Here is a 19,919-nt window from a genome sequence, read left to right on the forward strand (position 1 = left end):
ACCCTCTCAGGGAAGGACTTCTTCCTAATATTCAGTCTGAATTTCCCCTGATGCAGCTTTAAGCCATTCCCCTGCATCCTATCACTGGACACCAAAAAGAAGAGATCAGCACCTCCTACACTGCTCCCTATCATGAGGAAGTTATAGACAGCAAGGAGGTCATTCCTCAGTCTCGTCTTTTTTAAGTTGAACAAGCCAAGTACCCTCAGCTGGTCTTCATAAATCTAGCTCTCTGGTCCTTTCACCATCTTTGTTGCTCTTCTTTGGGCACATTCTAATATTTCTATATCCTTCTCATATCGTGGAGCCCAAAATTGCACACAGTACTCGAGGTGAGGCCGCACCAATGCTGAGCGTAGTGGGACAGTCACTCTTTTGGTTGTTCAGCTGTGCTGTGCTTAATGCACTGAGGACACAGTTGGCACTTTTGGCCACCAGGACACACTGTTGACTCACATTGAGCTTGCCAGCAACCAAACTCCCCAGGCTGCACTTCATCCTTTTGTGCCCCAGTGGATACAGACCTCCAGCATTACACTGTCCTGGGTACAGAATCCATCATCTTTGCTCTTATTAATTTTCATGTAGTTGATGATTGCCAAGTGTTCCAGTCTATCACGATCTCTCTATAAGGTCTCTCTACTCTCAAGGAAATCAACGAGTCCTCCTAATTTAGTATCATCAGCAAACTTACTTGGTGCAGACTCAATTCGTGTGTCCAAGTCATTGATAGAAAGAGTGAAGAGAACTAGCCTTAAAATTGAGCCCTGGGAAAAACCACCAGGGACTGGCCGCCAGCCAGATGTTTCCCTCTGCTTAAGGGGTTTCCCCAGATGCTTAAAGGGTTTGGGACTTCAGAAGTAATATTTTTAAACATGATCTTCAGCCAAGGTGTTTTAGAAACACTTGTTGCAGCAATAAATGCAATCCTAAATTACGAGTTTTATAAAGCTTAGTTTTTAGTAAGTGAGGAAAGGCCATTTGACGTATTTGCAGTATGTCCTAAGATAAACGTTAAAATTATTAATCAATGAGCATATTTTCAAACATTCACAATGGTGGGATTTTAAAGCACCCACGTCCAAATTATTGTAATTGCACCTTTCCCATAAATGAAAGCAGGATATGTAGTTAACCTGTCTCTTTTCTTTTGTAATTGAAATACAACTTTTAATGGTTAAATTGCAGCTTTCATCAGAGACAGATGGATAAATCCTGGCTCCCCTAGTAGTTAGTGGCAAACCTCCCAGTAACTTTGATAGTCAGGATTTCACTATGTACTTTACTTAATTGATCAGCAAATTTGTTCCTGTAAGGATTGAGTCAGAGCAGCTGATTGTTGTAGTTTTAAGGGCAGTAAACAATGTTCTTTCAGAAAGAGCGAGATTGTTGCTCTGAGGTATAAAACTCCAGTAGAATTATTAACCAAGTTCACTTGGGGAAATACTTCCTTTGGGAACCGCTCTGGGCAAGTTGTTCCAATGTTTGGTCACCCTCACAATAAAGAACGTTTGCATTTGGTTGGGATTTTTTGCCTTTCACTTCAGCAGTGTCCTGTACTTCTTTCTGCCCGTTGCCTTGCTCTTCCACTGTATAGCACTGGGAAGAGTCTGGCTCAGTCGTCTTTATCTCCTTCCACCATCCTCATCAGGCGCTTATACATGTTGAAAAGATCATTCCTGACCTATCTCTTCTGGAGGCCAGCAAGGCCAGCTGCCCCAGCCTCACTCTGATGTCAGATGTTCCAATTTGCTGATCATCTGTGTGGCTGTTTGCTGTTTGTGGCTATTGCGGTATGCCGATGTCTTTCTTGTCCTGGGGAGCCCAAAAGTGGACACAGTACTCTAAATGTGGTTGCACCAGTGCTTGGTAGAGGGAAATAATCGCCTACTGTGACCTGCTGGCAGTGCTTTCCTTGGTGCAGTCAGGATGCTGTTAGCCAAAGGCCTCATGAATGCACTGCTGCCTCCTGTTCAACTTTTAGTCCACCAGGTTTCTTGTTTCTTTCCTGCTGAGCTGCTTTGCAAACAGTCAGCCTCCAGCATATTAGATTGAAACTGCAATCTCCTCTGCCTTTGGGGTTAAAAATCAGCTGAATTTAAGCTAATGTCCTCTGGAGGATCCTGTTTATTTTTAATTCTTCCTTTATGTATTCTTACTTGTCTTAACTGAAATCAAGAAAAGATTTGAGAACCTTTTTGTGGATTATTAAAGTTCATCTATGAATATGTCGGAGATTGAAGTTAAATGTTTACCTTTTTACATACTAAGATCTCTAGTATTATCTCTGGATAATATGAAACTCCACAGGAGATATTCCTATCGAATTGTCAGATTACACTAGGAAATCACAAATTTAAGTCATTTACTTGAAAATTTTACCATCTGAATACATTCTAAAAATGTCTTAAACATTTTTATACCTAGACACATTCTAAAAAGATAAGCTGGAATAACCACACATTCATGTTGAGCATGCCATCCTGTGGGGGTTTTAGCCCGAAATCATTACTAATTCTTCAGATGTTACCTGGTTGGCCTAGGTATAATACAAAGTATATGAACCATCTGGTCAGACAGTTTGAATGACAAAGGTGAGGTTCTTGAGAAAGAGCCAGTGGAAGTAAATTCTAATTAATATTATGTTTTTCTTACAGTTAAGAGTGGTGCTAAAGAAAAAAAACCAAAGCATATTAACCTCTGTAGTTGCTTGGAATAAGTGCTACAAATTACGTAAATGGAGGTTAAGTGACTCAGCTGGTCCAATCTTTTTGGCAATTTAGTTATGCTGAAAACAGATATATTTTTTTCCTGTGAAGTAAAACAGCACTTCAGATGTACCCATGAGGGATATTATTTGGACTACTTACAAAAACTTCTGAGTTAGTAGATCTAAGAAAATACTGTAAAAGTTTGAAATGCAAAGATCATCCAGCAATTAAATTTGAGAACAAGTACTGACAGGGTCAAGTTTAGTGTTCTGCTAGCAGGTCTTTAGGCAGACAGTTAGGCAACTTCCGCACAGGATTGCTATTACCTTGGAGAAAGAATAGTAGTAAAACCAGGTAGTACTAATTTGAAGGGCTCAGTCATTTCAATATGAAAGGAAAAGGCTCTCCAAGCATCCAAAGCATGCAACAGTATTTCAGCCAGAAAAGGCATATTATTTGGGGAAGAAAAAAAGTACCTATGTTTGTTGGCTAAGGTGATTTTGTTAGATTGAATCTGTGGAAATGTTTTGGAATATGTTCTAAGGGAACCTGGCAGGCAAGAACTCTGCATTTGGACATCCTGTCCCAGGTATTTGCATTTCTCTTAGCTTCCTCCTAGCAGAAGGTATCCAACAAGAGAGGCTCTCTTGTCTGGTAGAGAAAGGTTGCCTGAAGTCCAAAGGCTGTGCTGTTAAGAGTCAATTAGAACCAAATTTGAACAGGTTGCTTCAGTGAAAATAACTCCCTGTTCTTCTTTACTGCCCATTAGTCAATGAAGAAGTTTTAAAGGTTGCAGTGTGAACAAACATTGTAGACCATCGATCTGACAGTGATAAACTGAAAATGCCATCTGCTGTACCTTTCCAGAGCTAATGGAGACTTGTTCTCCCTCGGATATAGTAGATAGTCTAAGACAACAGAAATTGAGAACTGTAAAAGGTCAGCCGGGTAAGTGCAATGTGTGCTGGAGAATATGGTCTATTTTAGCAAATTTATCTAATCAAGTTCTTTTGATGTCAAAAGTATTAGTGAGGGCATGAAAAATATGATTTAGGACATAACATAGTGAAAGCCATCTAGGTTTTGAGCTGGGAAGATTCAAATTACTTGAGTTCTGTGAGAACACATCTGGTAATGCAGCACTGTTTTTCAACTCTTCATTGACAGTCTGAGGGCATGATCAAGAGCTATCACAGCAACACCGCCACAAGAAGTATTAGCATCTTGTAGCACAAGGAGGGTCCTCAGAGAAAAGAACTGAGCATCAAATAAATAGCCTCGCTGACATATCAATGACACATCTTATGGGACAGTGGTATGAGCTACTTCTGGAGCAGGAAATCTTTAATTTCTTGTAAAACTCCAAGGTGGAAAGTTCAAATCTGGTCCTCTGTAACAGTCCTCAGCATAGGATTCTGATCTTCCTCCGTGAGGTTTCAGAAGGGAATAGGTGAGGCAGCTGTTACAGTGTGCCGAATGCCTGGAATGTGGTCTACCAACAGGAGAACTTACTGTGGAATGCTTCAGCATGCTTGTGGATGGATCGTTTGTTTCGGAAAGTTGCAAGCTTGGCATCCTTTGTTCACTTGAACTTTCAGCTCACTGTTTCAGAAATAGTGATCTTCCTAAACTCTTTAACACTGGAAATAATTTTTACGAAGGAAATTAGGGTACAGCAAAGCATTTGAGTAGACCTCTTGTAACCTGTTTTTTCCATCTGTATGCTGCTGGGATTGAGTCTGAAAAAGACTAGCTGAATGCTTACACTAAATGAACGTATCTAAAGATGATTTCCAGATCTGTGCAAAATTCCCACAATTCAAACCCACATTTTTTACAACTTCTTTTTTCTTATTCACCTCTTTTTCTTTCTTTCACAGCTCATCTTAGAATTTAGCTGACTCTTAAATTAAGACCAATGAATATTCATCTCCCATCCGTCCCAGTCTTCTGTGGCCTTATTTTTAATGAGCTAGATACTGTGTTTGTATTTTTCTACACATCTCGTGTCTCATGTGTTCTGTTAAAAATCATTCTGTTAAAGATCATTCTTACTTTTGTAAGAATAAATAGATTTTAAAAATACGGTATGTCCATGGCACTTGGAGAGGTAGCATTTGACTGTGAGTTTCCAGTTGGTGTGCTAAATTCTGGGAGTAGTTGTTCAGTCTCTTCAGCTGATCGTTTGCTTGGAGGTCATGGCTGAAGTGGCTGTCATTGAGGATCTTTACACCTCTGGAACCTTTGAAAACATCATTTGTCCAGACTAGAAAGCATAGCCCTTCTTATATCCAGGCTATTCAGTACTCTAATTCCAGGCTGCTCTTTACCCAGAACAGACCTGCTGAGGCTTCAGCTCCTGCACTGAAGCTGAGCTGCAGGCTGACCTTCAAAAACTAGTGTTATTCTAGTTTAGGTATTTTTATTCTAGCTGATCACTCTTACTAGCCAGGCTACATTTGCTCCTGTGTTCAAAATCATCATCCTTAACAAAAACTGAGAGAATTTATTACTGTCATAGCTACAGGAATTTCACTTTAAGTTATTTTATATGATGGGATCACATTTTGTTTCTTTAGCCTTAAATATATAGCAAAAGACTTTGATGTTTATTTTCATCTCCTTTGAGAGGGCTAAAGTAGTTTGCTTTTCATCAAATCTCACTTTAATTACTACATGTTGAAAGTTGGTGAAACTTTGTGGGGTAAATTAGTTTTTTTAGTTGCTGACAAATTACTTTTCCATAGCTGCCTTATTTTAATTGGGGTTTTTGGTATTCTTTTGGAGTTTTTCTTCTGTAATTTAACCATGAGAAAAGACAAAAGCAAAGAATGACCCTGACAATATAAACCTGAGTAACAAGCAGAGTGATAGTAACAGCACCAGGAAATATAGATTTTGAACAGATTTAATACAAGGTTTATTAGGAAGGTAGTTTGGCCCTGTTGATCTGAAGGGAACATAATTTTTTATGTTCCTTATTTTGATTATTTTAAATCTAGCAGTGTAACAGCAAACTGAGCTATAAATGTATTATTTTTAGAGACCATGAGTTATTTGTGTAAATGTAATATTTCATATTAGAAGCTGCAATATGCAAGGCAACAGCATCCCTCGAGGTTCTCTTCTCTAGTTGCCTGCCCTGGCTTAAAGGAAGAAGAAGCTCCAAGCAACTGTGGGGAAGAAATAGAATTGCCATCCTCTGAGGTACAGTGCAGTTTTATCATCAGTGTAATCACCTTAAGTTGGACTTTTCAATTGGAATTGCTCAACAGCTCCTGGAAGACTTAAAAATCAATGTATTTTTTAAATTATGAATTTTTCCTGTACAAAATAGCATTTGGTAACACTAGATAAACTAGGGTTTCTCAATCACTGTCATGATGTTGTAATTAATCTTGTACAACCTTTCAAAAGTAAAAATAATAGTTTTCTTTTGTCTTGCCTCTTGCTGAAACCTTGTATCTTTCCAAGTCCAAGATGCCACTATGAAATTTAACCAATTTTCAGATGTCTTTGATGTGAAAAGTATATATTTCTGTAAGATTATCTTTGAATTTGAACAGGTTCAGCTAGATTTCTCTATTGAAAATCATGGACCAGAGCAACAAAAGGCAAATGCATCCTCAAAGATTGTTCAAAGTCAGCCGCTTAGGCAGAGTCCTAGTCAAGTCCAGCAGGTCCAGCTTTCTTCATCTAGAGCATATAAATTCTGTCAAGGTGTTTGGCAAACTTTAGAAATGGGATCAAGCCTTTCTATTCTCAGTCCTCAAAAGAACAGCAACCAAGGTAAGCCCGCTTTGTAAAGTAGTCACAGTATTTGACTCTTCTTGAAGAGTGGAAGTACGGTAGTGGAATTCTGTCCCCTTCCACTAATTATTTTACTTGACTGCTGCTGTTGTTACAGTCCTATCATCAGAATCTGAATGAGTTACTTGAAGGGAATTCCACTGTTGCCATCAGAAGTAAGAATTAAGAGGAACGTCTATACAGCTCTTTGGTTTTAATGCCATCGTTGCAAATACTTCTCCACTTTTATTAAGTGCTCCTGGAAATTGCAAATTCTGTTTTGACATAGTCTAAAACTTAGCTGGGACAGATATGAAAGTGTCTGTTTGAGAACTGCACACTCTATGTGTTGCCAAGTAACTGTTAGATCAAATTGTAATTTGGCAAATCCTTGCTTAATTGTTATTTTTGTAGCAGGTTAATTGCTACAATACTCCTTAATGTGCTAAGACCTAAAAGCCAAAAGTGACATCATGGGCATAATGTGGTATATGCTGTAGGCACAAAATGAACTAGGTATTGATATTCACTAGAGTTTTATAGTCCAGTGCAACAAGTTGGAAGAGAAAAAAATAAAAGCAGACACATATATGTGAGACAGTGTCAGGGTTAGGATGAGAGGCAAAGGTAAAACCTAGGTCATAGACTGAACATTAATCAGTGTTATATGTCTACAAAAAGCACCGCGTTCTTGCAATATTTAGCAAGAGCACCATTTGTAAGATGTGTGCAGTAAAGCGTAGCTTCTTAACAGGCAAATTGTAAAGGAACTTTTTAATGGTAGCTATTATGTTGAGCAGTGTATTGCAGATTAATATTACGTCTCCCAAACTGTTGGCCTGTTCATGGAGTAATCCTTCATCGGCAAAACTTTGGGAAACTGTTCTAACACCTGCTGTGGATCGGACAAAAAGTAACAGACTTACAAACTTCAGGGATGGCTAACAGCAGGATGGCTAATAGCAGACTGTGTTCCCTAGAGAGATTGTAGACTCTTCTTTATTAAAGGTCTTTATAAGTAGACAGACAAACATTTCTCCAGAATGTCCCAAGTAAAGGTGATCATCATTATTCCTGAGATCTGACAGCATCTGTGGAATAATATGACAGCCATTTAGCCTTTTCAAATGAGCTTTATATTGGCAATGACCCGTTACCATTACATGGATACTCATGTGCCATTAACCACATATCAGACTGCAGGAACAAGAATGTAACCAGTGAGCTAAGGGATTTGTTCACTTCTATTTGATACTTGTGAGGCCACATCTGGAGACAGCGTCCAGCTTTGAACCCTCTGGTACAAAGGACTGACAAACTGGAGTCCAGAGCAGAATCACTAAATTGCTGGGGCACAGGAACATGCTGCATGAGAAGAGGCTGAGAGAGCTGGGTTGTTGAGCATGGAAAAGAGTCAGTGAGTGGTGTTATTGCTGCTTTTTAACTACCCAGAGAGGGATTTTGGAGAAGACAGAAAAAGAGACTTAGAGGTGCACAGTGAAAAGAAAAGAGGCAATGGACACAAGTTGTGTCAAGATATTCTGAGCAGGGAGTGATAAGCACTGTGACATTTCACCCAGAAGTCCTTTCCAGCCTATGTTACATCTACTTTTAAGTCAGTATATGGATGCAATGAACCATCTTTAGCAACTCACAAGAAAAAATAATATTTTAAAGGGCTTTCAAAATGAGAAGTGGATTGTAAGTGTATTTACTCACAAGAGCAGTCCATTGCAGGGACAAAGTAATGTGCATTGATAGACCTGTAGGACTGGAATGGACATAGTGCTGACAGTCATGATTCTTGTGCTTTTTTTGTGAAGCTGAGACTGAAATAGGAAGAGTTATTTCAGGTCAGGCCTATATTGACAGGATAAGCAAAAGGATGTCTTTGAAACATTACTGATAGTGCCATGCAGTTTCATGCTGTTGTATGTGTGATGCAACAGCTCTGGCAGCCTTACAAGGACATCAGTTTCTTAATGTCTAGAAATTTCCAGCCACTGTTGCAAAACTTAACATAGATTTTTGGGGATCTAGAGAATAGCAAAAGGGAAAGGTGGTACTGCCAATGTGAAACAAGTGAAACATCAGTAAGGGCTGATATTTTCCTGAGAAGAACTTTAATTTTATCTCTGCAACCAGATTTATCTGAAGAACACCAGAGTGGAACTTCTAATTCAAACATGCAGGTCCTGAAATGCTGCATTGCAAGAATAAGATTTTTAAATGCTCTTTTTTGCTGCCTAGCTTTCTCCTCCAGGAAACCAACCAAAAGGTGTCCTTAATTCTACTAGAGTGAATTCTGCATTTCAGAAAACAAGATTGTGAAAGCAAAATTTTTCCTTTTGGAAGGACATCCCCTTAGAAGCAAAATATACAAAATTTTCAAGTTCTGATTTTTAGTAGAGGCTTGCATTATTTTTCATGCCTGAGCTATGGAAAATTAATTCAATCTTTCCTGTTTAATTCCACTCACTTGAATTTAGTACATTCATCAACCACATGGTTAGATAGAACTGTCATTAAGATAAAGTGACTCGGAACTGGGCTTTCAGGTACAAGTGACACACACAGAGACTTGGAAGCTCAGTAACAAGAATGATTTCATAGAATCATAGAATCAGCCGAGTTGGAAGGGACCTCTGAGATCATCAAGTCCTAACCTTGATCCACTACCACTGCGGTTACTAGACTATGGCACTAAGTGCCACATCCAGTCTCATCTTAAAAACCTCCAGGGATGGAGAATCCACCACTTCCCTGGGCAGCCCATTCCAGTGGCTGATCACCCTCTCTGTAAAGAATTTCTTCCTAATATCCAACCTAAATCTCCCCTGGCAGATCTTAAGACCATGCCCTCTTGTCTTACTGATTGTTGCCTGGGAAAAGAGACCAACCCCCACCTGGCTACAACCTCCTGTCGGGTACTTTTAGAGAGTGAGGAGGTCTCCCCTGAGCCTCCTCCAAGCTGAACAACCCCAGCTCCCTCAGACTCTCCTCATAGGACCTGTGCTCGAGTCCCTTGACCAGCCTTGTTGCTCTTCTCTGGACCTGCTCCAGCAGCTCAACATCCTTCCTGAGCTGAGGGGCCCAGAACTGGACACAGCACTCCAGGGGTGGCCTCACCAGCGCTGAGTCCAGGGCAAGAATCACTTCCTTGGACCTGTTGGCCACACTGTTCCTGATACAGGCCAGGATCCATTGGCCTTCTTGGCCACCTGGGCCCACTGCTGGCTCATGTTCAGCTTCCTGTCAATCCAAACTCCCAGCTCCCTTCCTGCCTGGCTGCTCTCCAGCCACTCTGTGCCCAGCCTGTAGCGCTGCAAGGGGTTGTTGTGGCCAAAGTGCAGGACCCGGCACTTGGCCTGGTTGAACCTCATCCCCTTGGAATCAGCCCAACTCTCCAGTCTGTCCAGGTCCCTCTGCAGAGCCCTCTGGCCTTCCAGCTGATTGACACTCCCCCCCAACTTGGTATCATCTGCAAATTTGCTGATGGTGGACTCAATCCCCTCATCTAAATCATCGATAAAGATATTAAACAGAACTGGGCCCAACACTGATCCCTGGGGGACACCACTAGTGACCGGCCGCCAACTGGATGCAGCACCATTCACCATTTGCTACAGAGCAAGCAAGTTAGTTTGCTTATTCAAACTTTTTTATTCCAAGTTCACTCTGTCCAAATTTATTATATCAGTAGCTATGTTTTAGGGACATTTCTTGTGAAACAGAGAACTGTAGCACGAAAATGATTTTTCTGAACCTGTTAAACATTTTTTTCATGTACAGAACAGAAATGGTTGGCATGTCAAGTAAGCCCTGCGATTTGCTCTGTTTCCAGCATGACACAATGCAATGACTCAATGCTCAGTGTGTTTTGAAGTGTTAATAACTACATCTTAATACTGAATTACTGAAGTAGACTGTTATAGACTTTATTCATTTCACCATCAAATTCAGAACTTGTATAAACTTCCAAGCAAGTCAAAAGGCTATGAGATATTTTAATTTTCTCTCTCTTTACTCTACTTTCTAATTTTCAGTTTATATTGTAGAAATGAAATTGATTTAATAGCTTATATGTTAATTCTGTAGATAACTAGAGAGCAGGTATTTAGAAGGAGCATAGGTTCCTGCCGAATGTGTTTTTCTTGTTCCATATTATTAAAAGAAAAAGAATCTGCTACAGAGGTAGACAGGTACAAGCCATGATGATAATAAAAGGCTCCATAAGATACATAGGCTGTACTAGTAAGAAATACACTTCTGTATTTCTTTCCTTTTTAAATACTCTATGCCAGAGGCTGAGAGCAGGTGAAAGATTTTGGTTGGTGATCCACATCATGCATGTCTTGAATGCCGATGACAAGCCACCCTCAAAGGAAAGTTGCTTATCAGATTAGTTGTCTGCTTTCCTCTGAAAATCATGGCACACATGTACAGCCAGGTGATCAGGTGATGTATGTCTGCTGCAAGTTTTCTCCATTCACCAGTGGGCTATCGGGCCTTTTTAGATTTCAGAGTAACTGTTAGGCAGGAGGAGGGGAAGCTTTGTAAAACATTTAGAAAACTGAAATTTATTTTCTTTGAGTAATTTAGCTTAATAAAGTTATTACTTGCTGTTGGAGACACTAGTTTTTTTGGGGAAAAAAGGCAAACATAACCTATTAAAGTTCAACTCTAAGACTGCATTTAGCATAAAGCCAGTACTGTGAAGGGCCCTGTGTGGTACCGTGTGAACAGATCAGTATCAGCTGTATCTTGTGGGGTCAGCAGAGGCTGGGTTCAGTGCAGAGGGAATAATGGCATAAGGCAAGCTGTGTTCTCATTAGACACTGGATTTATACACTTTGGGGTAGATGAAACTTTGTATTTTCATGTCCCACTCTACATTTTGAGAAACTCCACCTCCACAGGTACTCAGTATGTGTCCTGAGTTTACTAATTGGAGTTTACATTGTAGCCTAACGAAGAATAGGAATGAGCTGCTTTGAGGCAAAGTAACTTTTCTGGTTTGCTACTTGAGCTTAGGGGAGTTTCTTCTGCTATAATTCTCATTGTTACTTGCAAAGCTCTGTGGTCTGAAATGCCGCACTTTATGGATCAAAAGTTATCTTAAGTGTTTCCACACTAGACAGAATTTCAACAGCTTTGACATCACTGACAGTTCTAAGAGCAATCCATGGGGGTAAAAAGCTGGCCAGAGAAAGAATCTGGTGAAATATTAACAAACAGAAAGAGTGCTCTGGCTCTGGCTTCATTCCGGCTCCAATCAGAGACAGACTCATGATCTCTTTTCTGCGTTACATAAAACTTCATCTTTGAAGTGTTTCACAAATATTAACTAATCTCCTAGTTACATTTTCTTCACTTACATGTTCTTCTCCTGAATAGGAACTTGTTTGAGTTGGTGTTCCTTCAGAAACACTGTTAGCCATAAGCAAATATCTAGTGACAAATTTGTTAAATGAAATTTTCCATCTGGGGAAATTTCAGTTTGCTCATAGAACATGTCTATATATATCTCTTTCATTCTGAGAAAAAAGTTCTGTGAATATTAATTTCTGACTGAAGTTAACACACATCAAATTGAAGAGATGTTAAGCATTTCAATACACTAAACATTTAGTTCCATTTCCAAAAGCAGGTTAGATGCTCAACTATGATCCTGCTAGCTCTGGTTGGCAAGGTCACTTCTGAAAGTAAGTTTCAGGCTTGTAAATTAGGTGTGTTTTTTCATTTGTGTGAAAACCAAGCTACTGCGTTCAAATTTTACTGTACAGTGCATATTCATGCTGATCTTATTCAGGGTCCCTCACAGATGTGAACAGTCCCGAGCAGAACCAGCAATACAGTAAGGTCTTTATTCAGTATTCTCTTAGGATATTTCACTTTAAGTAGTATTTCTCATTCTGGGGTATTGATTCTTCATCTTTTTCCATTTTTGGAAGTAACCGTACATTAGCACACATTTTTGGCAGTTCAAAACTTTTTAAAATAGCCTTATAGAATGCTCATGTCCTGTGTTGTTGTTCCAAACACCTAAATTAGCCTTTACTAGTTACAACTGTAGTTTCTCTATGAATGAGAGGAGACAAGCATACAAAAGTCTTCAGAGGAAGGGATGCATGTGATGCATTGGTGCGTGGTTACTTTGCCTTTGGATTTACACGATTAGGGTGTCCCACATTAATTTCTGAAAATCATCCCCTTTATTGAATACAAAATACCCTTGAAAACTGAGTAAATATTTAAAAAACCAGACTGTCTGTAAGCAGTAAGTGTGTGCTATTTATGGATCTGCTCATTGCTGTTATTCAGATCACAAGTGCTAGGTAATATCATTCTGCTGCTGTTCCTGTTCAAGAAGATAATCCTTGAAGCAGTACCTTTCAGACACAGCTGCCTGTACTGTTCTAAATGGTTTATGTTGTGAAATTCTGCATTATTATCTGCCAGATGTGGTAGAGGTACTATAATGAATAAAGTCCATTTTCCAGGTAGGAAAATACACTCAAAGATCTTCATGAGTTCAAGCATGCTCTTCCATACCTTCTACATCTGTAGCAAGCCACTAGGTGGCAAGCTGGACAACAGGATTTCACATCCACAGTGCAAGAGCCCACTGAGTCTTTGCCACCTGTGATAACAAATGCCACTGACTCCATGCAGAGATGACACACACGAGTGAACAGCTGGTTCAAGCTAAGCCTGAATATAAAAATTATTTTGAAAAATGTCATGTTTTGACACTAGCCACAGTGTCATGCTTTGCATAGAGCTATAAACCTTCAATAGATCAATTCATTCCAGAATTCAGGAATATTTTTTATTTTTCTTCCATGTTAAATTTTGTTTGGACTTTCTACCATGTCCAGTTGACTTTGAAAATTTACCTTCCCCTACTAATAACTTTTCTTTGTCCATTTGTGTACCTTTTATTTTGCTCTGTGATTGAATAGTCTCTGGGACTGCAGCCTGTGGTGCTCATAATTTAAACTGGTACAGAATGCTGTAGTGTGTATTATCCCAAGTATATTATGACTACTCCTCCTGTCTGCTTTGGCTCTTCATAGAAAATGTGACATCTTAGTGCCTTGAAAAATAAGGATTAAGTGGCTGGAGCCAAACACCTGTAAATATTACCTATAGCTTATAGTGAATACTTTGACCAGTTACACTTATCTTACCTAATGAAACCTGTGACAAGACTAAAGTTCATTTAGTTGGACATAATGGTTTTCAGAGAATTATGTGAGAAGCTGCAGGATGGACTCCAGCTGATATTAGGACCAGTCCCACTGCTTCCCATCCAAAGATACTACTTTTAGAGTTAGTTCTCTCTAATACAGACAAGATATTTTAGACAACAAAATCAAAGATTTCCACAGTAAATGCCTTCTTCTGTGAGAGAAGATTGAAAAAAAGCCCCAAAAGGTAATGGTAATAGTGCACCTTTGTCAAACCAACAGAATTGCCTCTGAGCCTTTTGTATCATGCATATCCAAACATATTCTCTCACAGTGGAGAGAAGGGTAAACTTGTAAAATGTGATGTTTAAAAACAGCTGAACAGATAGGTAGTGCTTAACTTCAACAGTCACACCAACCTCCCAGCTGTCTTCCTCTCTTAAGCAGTCTGATGCTAATGGAGATGAACAGCTACAGATGGAGCGAGGATTGAGCAGGAGATGCTGATGTGTTACACCATCAGTAGAGCACACCTTAATGGACAGTTCTGGGCCTCCTATGTACAGAAATGATTCTGTTAATATAAGATTGTCACAATACGGCACTGTGGCAGCAGTGTATTTAGAGGAAAAGAGTAAACCAGTTCTCTTCATCTATCCAGTCTCATAATTAAATACAAACATAACTACGAAGTATTTTTCTGTATTTTTTTGAGCAGTGGAATTGGAAGTTATACATTCAACCAAGCAATCTGAAGAATCTCAGCAAAATGTCAAAGCCAAGGATAAACTTGAAGTGCCAGCTGGAGATTTGACAGTCAGAGGAACAAGGCTGGAAGTTCAGCAGAAGTTAAAATCCAGGAATTTATCTTGTGCTCATCCATTAAAACCAAAAATCTCTTCTAACATGGCAAAAATCCGCAACTATAATATTAAAGACTGATTTCTATGTTGGCAGCAGGTTCCAGATCTACAGTTGCTATTAATTTACTTTGAAGTCTCTAAATCAGATCTAAATATTTGCTTCATTTTTGTATGTTGAGTTATTTGCAGCCAGAAGGGAGAACAAATACCCCGTTTCACACAGCGACCCCTGAAATAAAGGGTTAATGTGTGTACATTATGAGATTACAGTCTTCACTGTTAATACTGATTTCTTTTAATTATATGTGTTAAGTTTTGCTTGCATCATGGATTTAGAAATGCCCAGTTTACACATAGGTAAAGCCTTGTGCCTTCAGGCAGGGCTTCCAGGTCTTTAGCAAATTTTTTGTTGAGAAACTGTAGATGTGATTTAAGCTTAGCAGTGGGATGCCTCAACCTACTTGTTTTCTTCTAATTAACAATGCAACCGTTAATCCTGTGCAGCTATCTTTCTACTTGAAAGTAAAGGGGTTGAAAAGATTACACCTGAGTCTGTATTGTTTCTCATATTCTGTAGCTCCTCCCACTTGTTCAGACATAATGAGAGTATAAAATTAAATCTCTATTGTCACGCTAGTAATTATATTTTTCCTTGACGTGAGATTGCATGGACTTTAAAGCAGTGAAAAACACTGCTAATGAGTTAGAATCATACCCTCAGAATCATACCAGATGCACTGTAAGATATGTCTTAAAACATAAAACTAAAAGAAACTTGAGTTAGTTGGGATGTAAGAAAGGATATCTCTGTAGCAATGAACACACCAGGACATTGAAACAAGTAATGAATGTATTTTTGTAACATTTCCGTAATGCTGAGCTGTCTTGGGATATTACAGCGATGAACTTCATGTAAAGGAAATACACTTGAAGAATTCAATTAAAAACTTTTTTTATGGAGTCTCTGTCTATGGAGATAATCAAAACCCAACTAGATGTGGTCCTGGACAGCCTGTTCCAGATGACCCTGGAGCTGAGGGCTTGGACTAGTTAATCTCACGAGTAATCTCTCTTACCTTCCAAGGTAAGAGATTCTTTGAGTCTGTGAGTGGTATCACTGAAGTGAATAATACTTCTCAGTTGCTGCTAAACATATAAAATCTAAACAGGATAAATGAAGGAAGAGAGCCTCTTACCCATGAATGTCTTTTTTTTCTGTAGTGCTTTTTTTTTTAGAAATGCTTCTCTGGTACTCTTGCAAACAGGTGCTCTCCTCGGCATCTGACAAAGTGGTAGAAATCAGTTTGAGAATTTGAATAATTGTTTTCTAGTACCTGCTGAAAATGTTTTGCTTTAGTGCAAAGGTGCTGTGATATTATGATCAGATGCTAAATCTGCAATAAATTTCATGAGATGTTACCAAGCCAATATGAGGCCTGAGAGACCTTGTGAGCGTCTTTCTAAAAATTTTTGTTACTCGAAAATCCTGTCATTAGATTCAACATTGTTCATGAGCCAGAACGACATGATGCATTCCCTTGAACCAGGCCCTGAATAAGCTCTTTCTGTAGCTCAAAGCATAGTGGTTTCTAACAAGTACAGGAATTTTGGCCCCGATCACACCAGTTAAAGCACTCACTGGTTATTTCTAGAACTCATTGTGTAAATTCTGAAGTTTTTAATAGCTGTAGATTAGCCTGAAAAATTATTTTTATTTCCATGTTTAATAACTGTGGAGATGCACAATAGTTCAGTTGTATGAGATTCTGTGCATTTACAGGTGTTAAAAGCAGTGTAAAAGAGCAGTTTGTTCCTTAACCTTTGTAACACTGCATGTAAGCCTGGAAAACACTACTCTTGATTCCTTACATCATGGATATAAGCTCATGGGCTGCAGACTTCAGAAATGCTTTTGTATAGGTTTCTATGCAGGTTTTTATGGGTTTTTTTGTTTGTTCGCTTGTTTGAGGGTTTTCTGAGTGGTTTTTTTTTTTCTTTTTCTTGTGGTTTTTTTGTGGTTGGTGGTGTGTCCCCCTTCCCCTGTCCCCAGTAAGTCACCTGGCATGCCTGGTCATGCAGACCTCTTGCCAGAAATGCAGCTTTAATATATTCAGTTTCCCTGAGAAACAGGTTTCCTTAAGTCAGCTGCAGGTAAGTGAAGATGATAGCTCTTGGGTGTTTAATTTTATTTTACTTGTGATAGAAAAAAAAAAGCTGTTAAATCACTGTACGTTTGTTTCAGAGTAACTGTAAGAACATACCCTGTACGGTGAAAATTAACAAAGTATGCATAATAATAAATAACATGACCATATTGCTTGGATCCTGCATGGGGAGGTTGTGCTAAGAGTGTACTGGATACAGCAGGAAAACTCTCATATATTATGATCAAAATATTTAATAAATCGGGCATTGATTCTTAAGAACCAGATGAGAAGAGTGGAAACAAGGTACTACTGTGGATACAAAGAAATGAGTGCCTACAAAAAAGAGAATTCAGGCTGGTCATAGAGTACTGAAAAGGTAAAAGAGTCAATTATTGATTTTTCTTATCGAAGGGCTAAAAAACTGTTATGCTGAGGAATATATGGATAAAGGCAAAAGGTCTGCCCCGAGAAGGTCGGAATGGAGCTGTATTGCCAAGTGGCAGCGCAGGCGCCACTGGGAGCGGGGCCTGTGCCCGGAGCCGGGTCTCCCCGAGACCAGGGGTGAGGCGGGGGCTTTCGGCGTCTCGGCGCTCGGGCCCGTGTTTGCTGACCGAAAGGCAGGAAGGATATTTTTGTGTTGGAGTCGTAGGCAATAAAGAAGAAAACTGAAATTCGTTGACTCTTTGGCTTTAATTGAAGGTGTGTAAGTTACTGGGGAAGTGGATGAAAGGTGTCTGCACGCCGAGAGATCCGCCCCGTTCCGTCGGTGGAAGAGGGGCGTACCGGGGCACGGCGAGGAGGGAGCCCCTGGCACGCCCGCCGCCTCCGGACCCGCTCTGCTGCCGCCAGTGAGGGCCGCGCGGCGGTCCCGGGCACGGGGCAGAGCATCCCTGGCCGGCGTGCCGGCTGCCCTGTGGTAACCCCGGCACCGCGCTCCGCTGGGGTGAACGACCGCCGCCGCCAGAGAGCAGCGGGCGCTGCTCGCTCTGCCGGCGGCCCCGAACGCCCCTCCGCCGTCACCACATCGCCTTATCGCCTATAGCAACGCCGCGCGGGCGCCGCGATTGGCAGGGCCGCGCCCCCGCCCCCGCGTCCCCGCCCCCGCATTGGGTGCCGGCCCGAGATTGCGCGTCCGGCCCCGCGTCCCTTTGTGCGGGCGCTGCGCGATCCGGACGCGCTTGGACCGGCGCCCGCCGAGCCTCCGCATCAATCGCCGAGCCACGGTGCCGGTGCGGCCGTACCCCCCCCACAGTGTGCACACCCGCGGGGAGGTGGGAGAGGGACACGAAGAGCTCCGTGCCCACGGTGGGTCGGCGCTGCCTCGCCCCCGGCCAGCCCGGCCCGAAGCCAGGCACCCCCGCAGCGCCCAGCCTTCCACGGCCTCCAGTGGGCGGGGCGGGGCGCGACAGCTTGGCCCGGTGCCGTGGGCACGGGGACCCGCCTGTGTCCGACCCGAGAACTGGTCAGGGCCCCCTCCTCCTGTGGAGCGACTCCGGCGGGCAGGGGTTGGCATCACCCCGGGTCTAACTCGGGGCGGCCCTGCCCCGGCTCTCATTGGACTGCGGCGAGGAGTAAACTGTCAGCCCATGTGGCGTGGCCGCCGGAGGTGGCGACTGCTTAAATAGCGGTGGGAGCTAGAGGGAGACAGTGAGGAGAGCGCGGAGTATCGGCCGTGCGCAGCTCGGCACCGGCCGCCGCAGCGTCCGCCCGCAGAGCCCGCCCCGCAGCATCCCGACCCCGCGCTGAGCTGACGCCAGAGTCTTACCGACACGAAGCCTTCCGTCCCTGTGCAGGTACTGGTGGGACGGTCGGCGGTGCGGTCGGGAAAGCGGCAGCCTCTGCTCCCGCCTCCGCGGGCCGCCGCGCCCGGCGGGTGCGCCGGGAAGGCTCCATCTTGCCCCCGACGCCGGGCGGGCGATGAGGGTCCGCGGGCTCGGCTGGGGTCCGCGGGCTCGGTCCGCGCGACCGGAAGGTTCTGTTTCCCGCCCCAGGGTCGCCGCGCCCTGTTGCTGCCGGCCGCTTTCTCGGGACCCAGCGCGGCCGCGCCGAGGGGAGTCCCCCGGCTCAGTGGCCGGTACCGCGCTGCAGCCTCCCGCTCCGCCCGCCCGGCGAGGTGCCTGCATTGTGGGGCTGGCGCTCGGCCATCTTGGCGGCGGGCGGGGACCGTGCCGCCGCCACCGCCGCGACCCTTCGCCGCCGGGTCGGGCGGGATCGGGGACGCAGCCGAGCCCCGCAGCCCTCGTGCGCGCCCGGCGGCAGCGCGAGGGGCCGCGCCTACCGCGGGGCTGGGCCGCCCCGGCCCCGCGCTGCCGCAGCCCGAGCCCGGCACTGCCCCGAGCGGGCGTCGGGGCTGCACGGGCCGCGCGGCGGCGGCGCTTCGCTCTCCGCGAAGGCTCGGCCGTGGCAGGCTGAGCTCGCTCGCGCGGGAGGAGGTCGGCGTTCGGCATTGCGAAAGGACGCTCGTCAGTAGGTACTGGGAATCTATCGCAAAAAAGGTGCCGCGGATAATGCTAAACTATTTTTTACCACTTCGTTTTAAACCAGCCGCCCACACGAAATAACTCGATGATCATACAGCGGTATGGGTGTGATGATGTGATTCTGTCAGGAACGTGATGATCGTCTTCTCTCTTCTGCTGTTTTTGCACCTGTTTGGTTTTTATTCCACATTCCTTCCTGTCATAGGGCCCTTTGAGATACTGAATGCATATTTTCCTAGCAAAGCTGTATTTGGATGCTTAAATATAAACAGGTGGTATTAAGGCTGTGTAACTTAACTTGTATACTCCATCAGACCACCGTTGGGACCGTGTCTTGTCTTAAAAAACGGGAGAAAAAAACCTCAAGCCACAAGAACACCTTTTCCTGAAGCCTCTACCCTTCTTGAAACAAAGTGAAAATAACAGAACATTGTGAGAGGCTGCATTTAGTAGGTGAATTCGGAGGATGAGGGCAGTTATGAACAGATGTTTTGCAGACGTGGGACTAAGATTTTTAAACAAATCATTTTTGTTTAAATGATTCCCCATCATGCTTGGGAATCAGCCAAGCTGTGTTGATTCTATAAGCAAAATTAACTTTTCTCCAATAACAGCTTTGAACCATATTGTGTTTCCCACTAAGTAGTAGCATTTTAAGTATGAATGCACACTACCAGTTTTCATTTGTCTTGTGGTCGACAGGACAAATACAGCATTGAAACAGAAAGAGACATTT

At 42.6% G+C, this 19,919-nt stretch overlaps 2 protein-coding genes across 2 annotated transcripts in view; both read left to right on the top strand.

Moving 5' to 3' along the window:
• CCDC57 (coiled-coil domain containing 57) overlaps positions 1-17,016 on the top strand; it is a 39,088-nt gene extending 22,072 nt beyond the window's left edge. The window contains exons 7-9 of the mRNA XM_051797769.1: positions 5,796-5,918; positions 6,278-6,500; positions 14,412-17,016. Of these exons, the coding sequence (XP_051653729.1) occupies positions 5,796-5,918; positions 6,278-6,500; positions 14,412-14,635 (570 nt within the window). The 3' untranslated portion in view covers positions 14,636-17,016. The remainder of the gene's footprint in view (positions 1-5,795; positions 5,919-6,277; positions 6,501-14,411) is intronic.
• A 1,343-nt stretch (positions 17,017-18,359) lies between these two features.
• The window catches only part of FASN (fatty acid synthase), a 43,463-nt gene continuing 41,903 nt past the window's right edge, over positions 18,360-19,919 (top strand). Inside the window, exon 1 of the mRNA XM_051797761.1 lies at positions 18,360-18,502. The gene's annotated coding sequence lies outside the window, so the exon portion shown is untranslated. The remainder of the gene's footprint in view (positions 18,503-19,919) is intronic.

This window comes from Manacus candei, unplaced genomic scaffold (assembly GCF_025592945.1).
Source record: "Manacus candei isolate 608988 ecotype Guabito, Panama unplaced genomic scaffold, ASM2559294v1 h1tg000047l, whole genome shotgun sequence".
Classification (NCBI taxonomy): Eukaryota; Metazoa; Chordata; class Aves; order Passeriformes; family Pipridae; genus Manacus; species Manacus candei.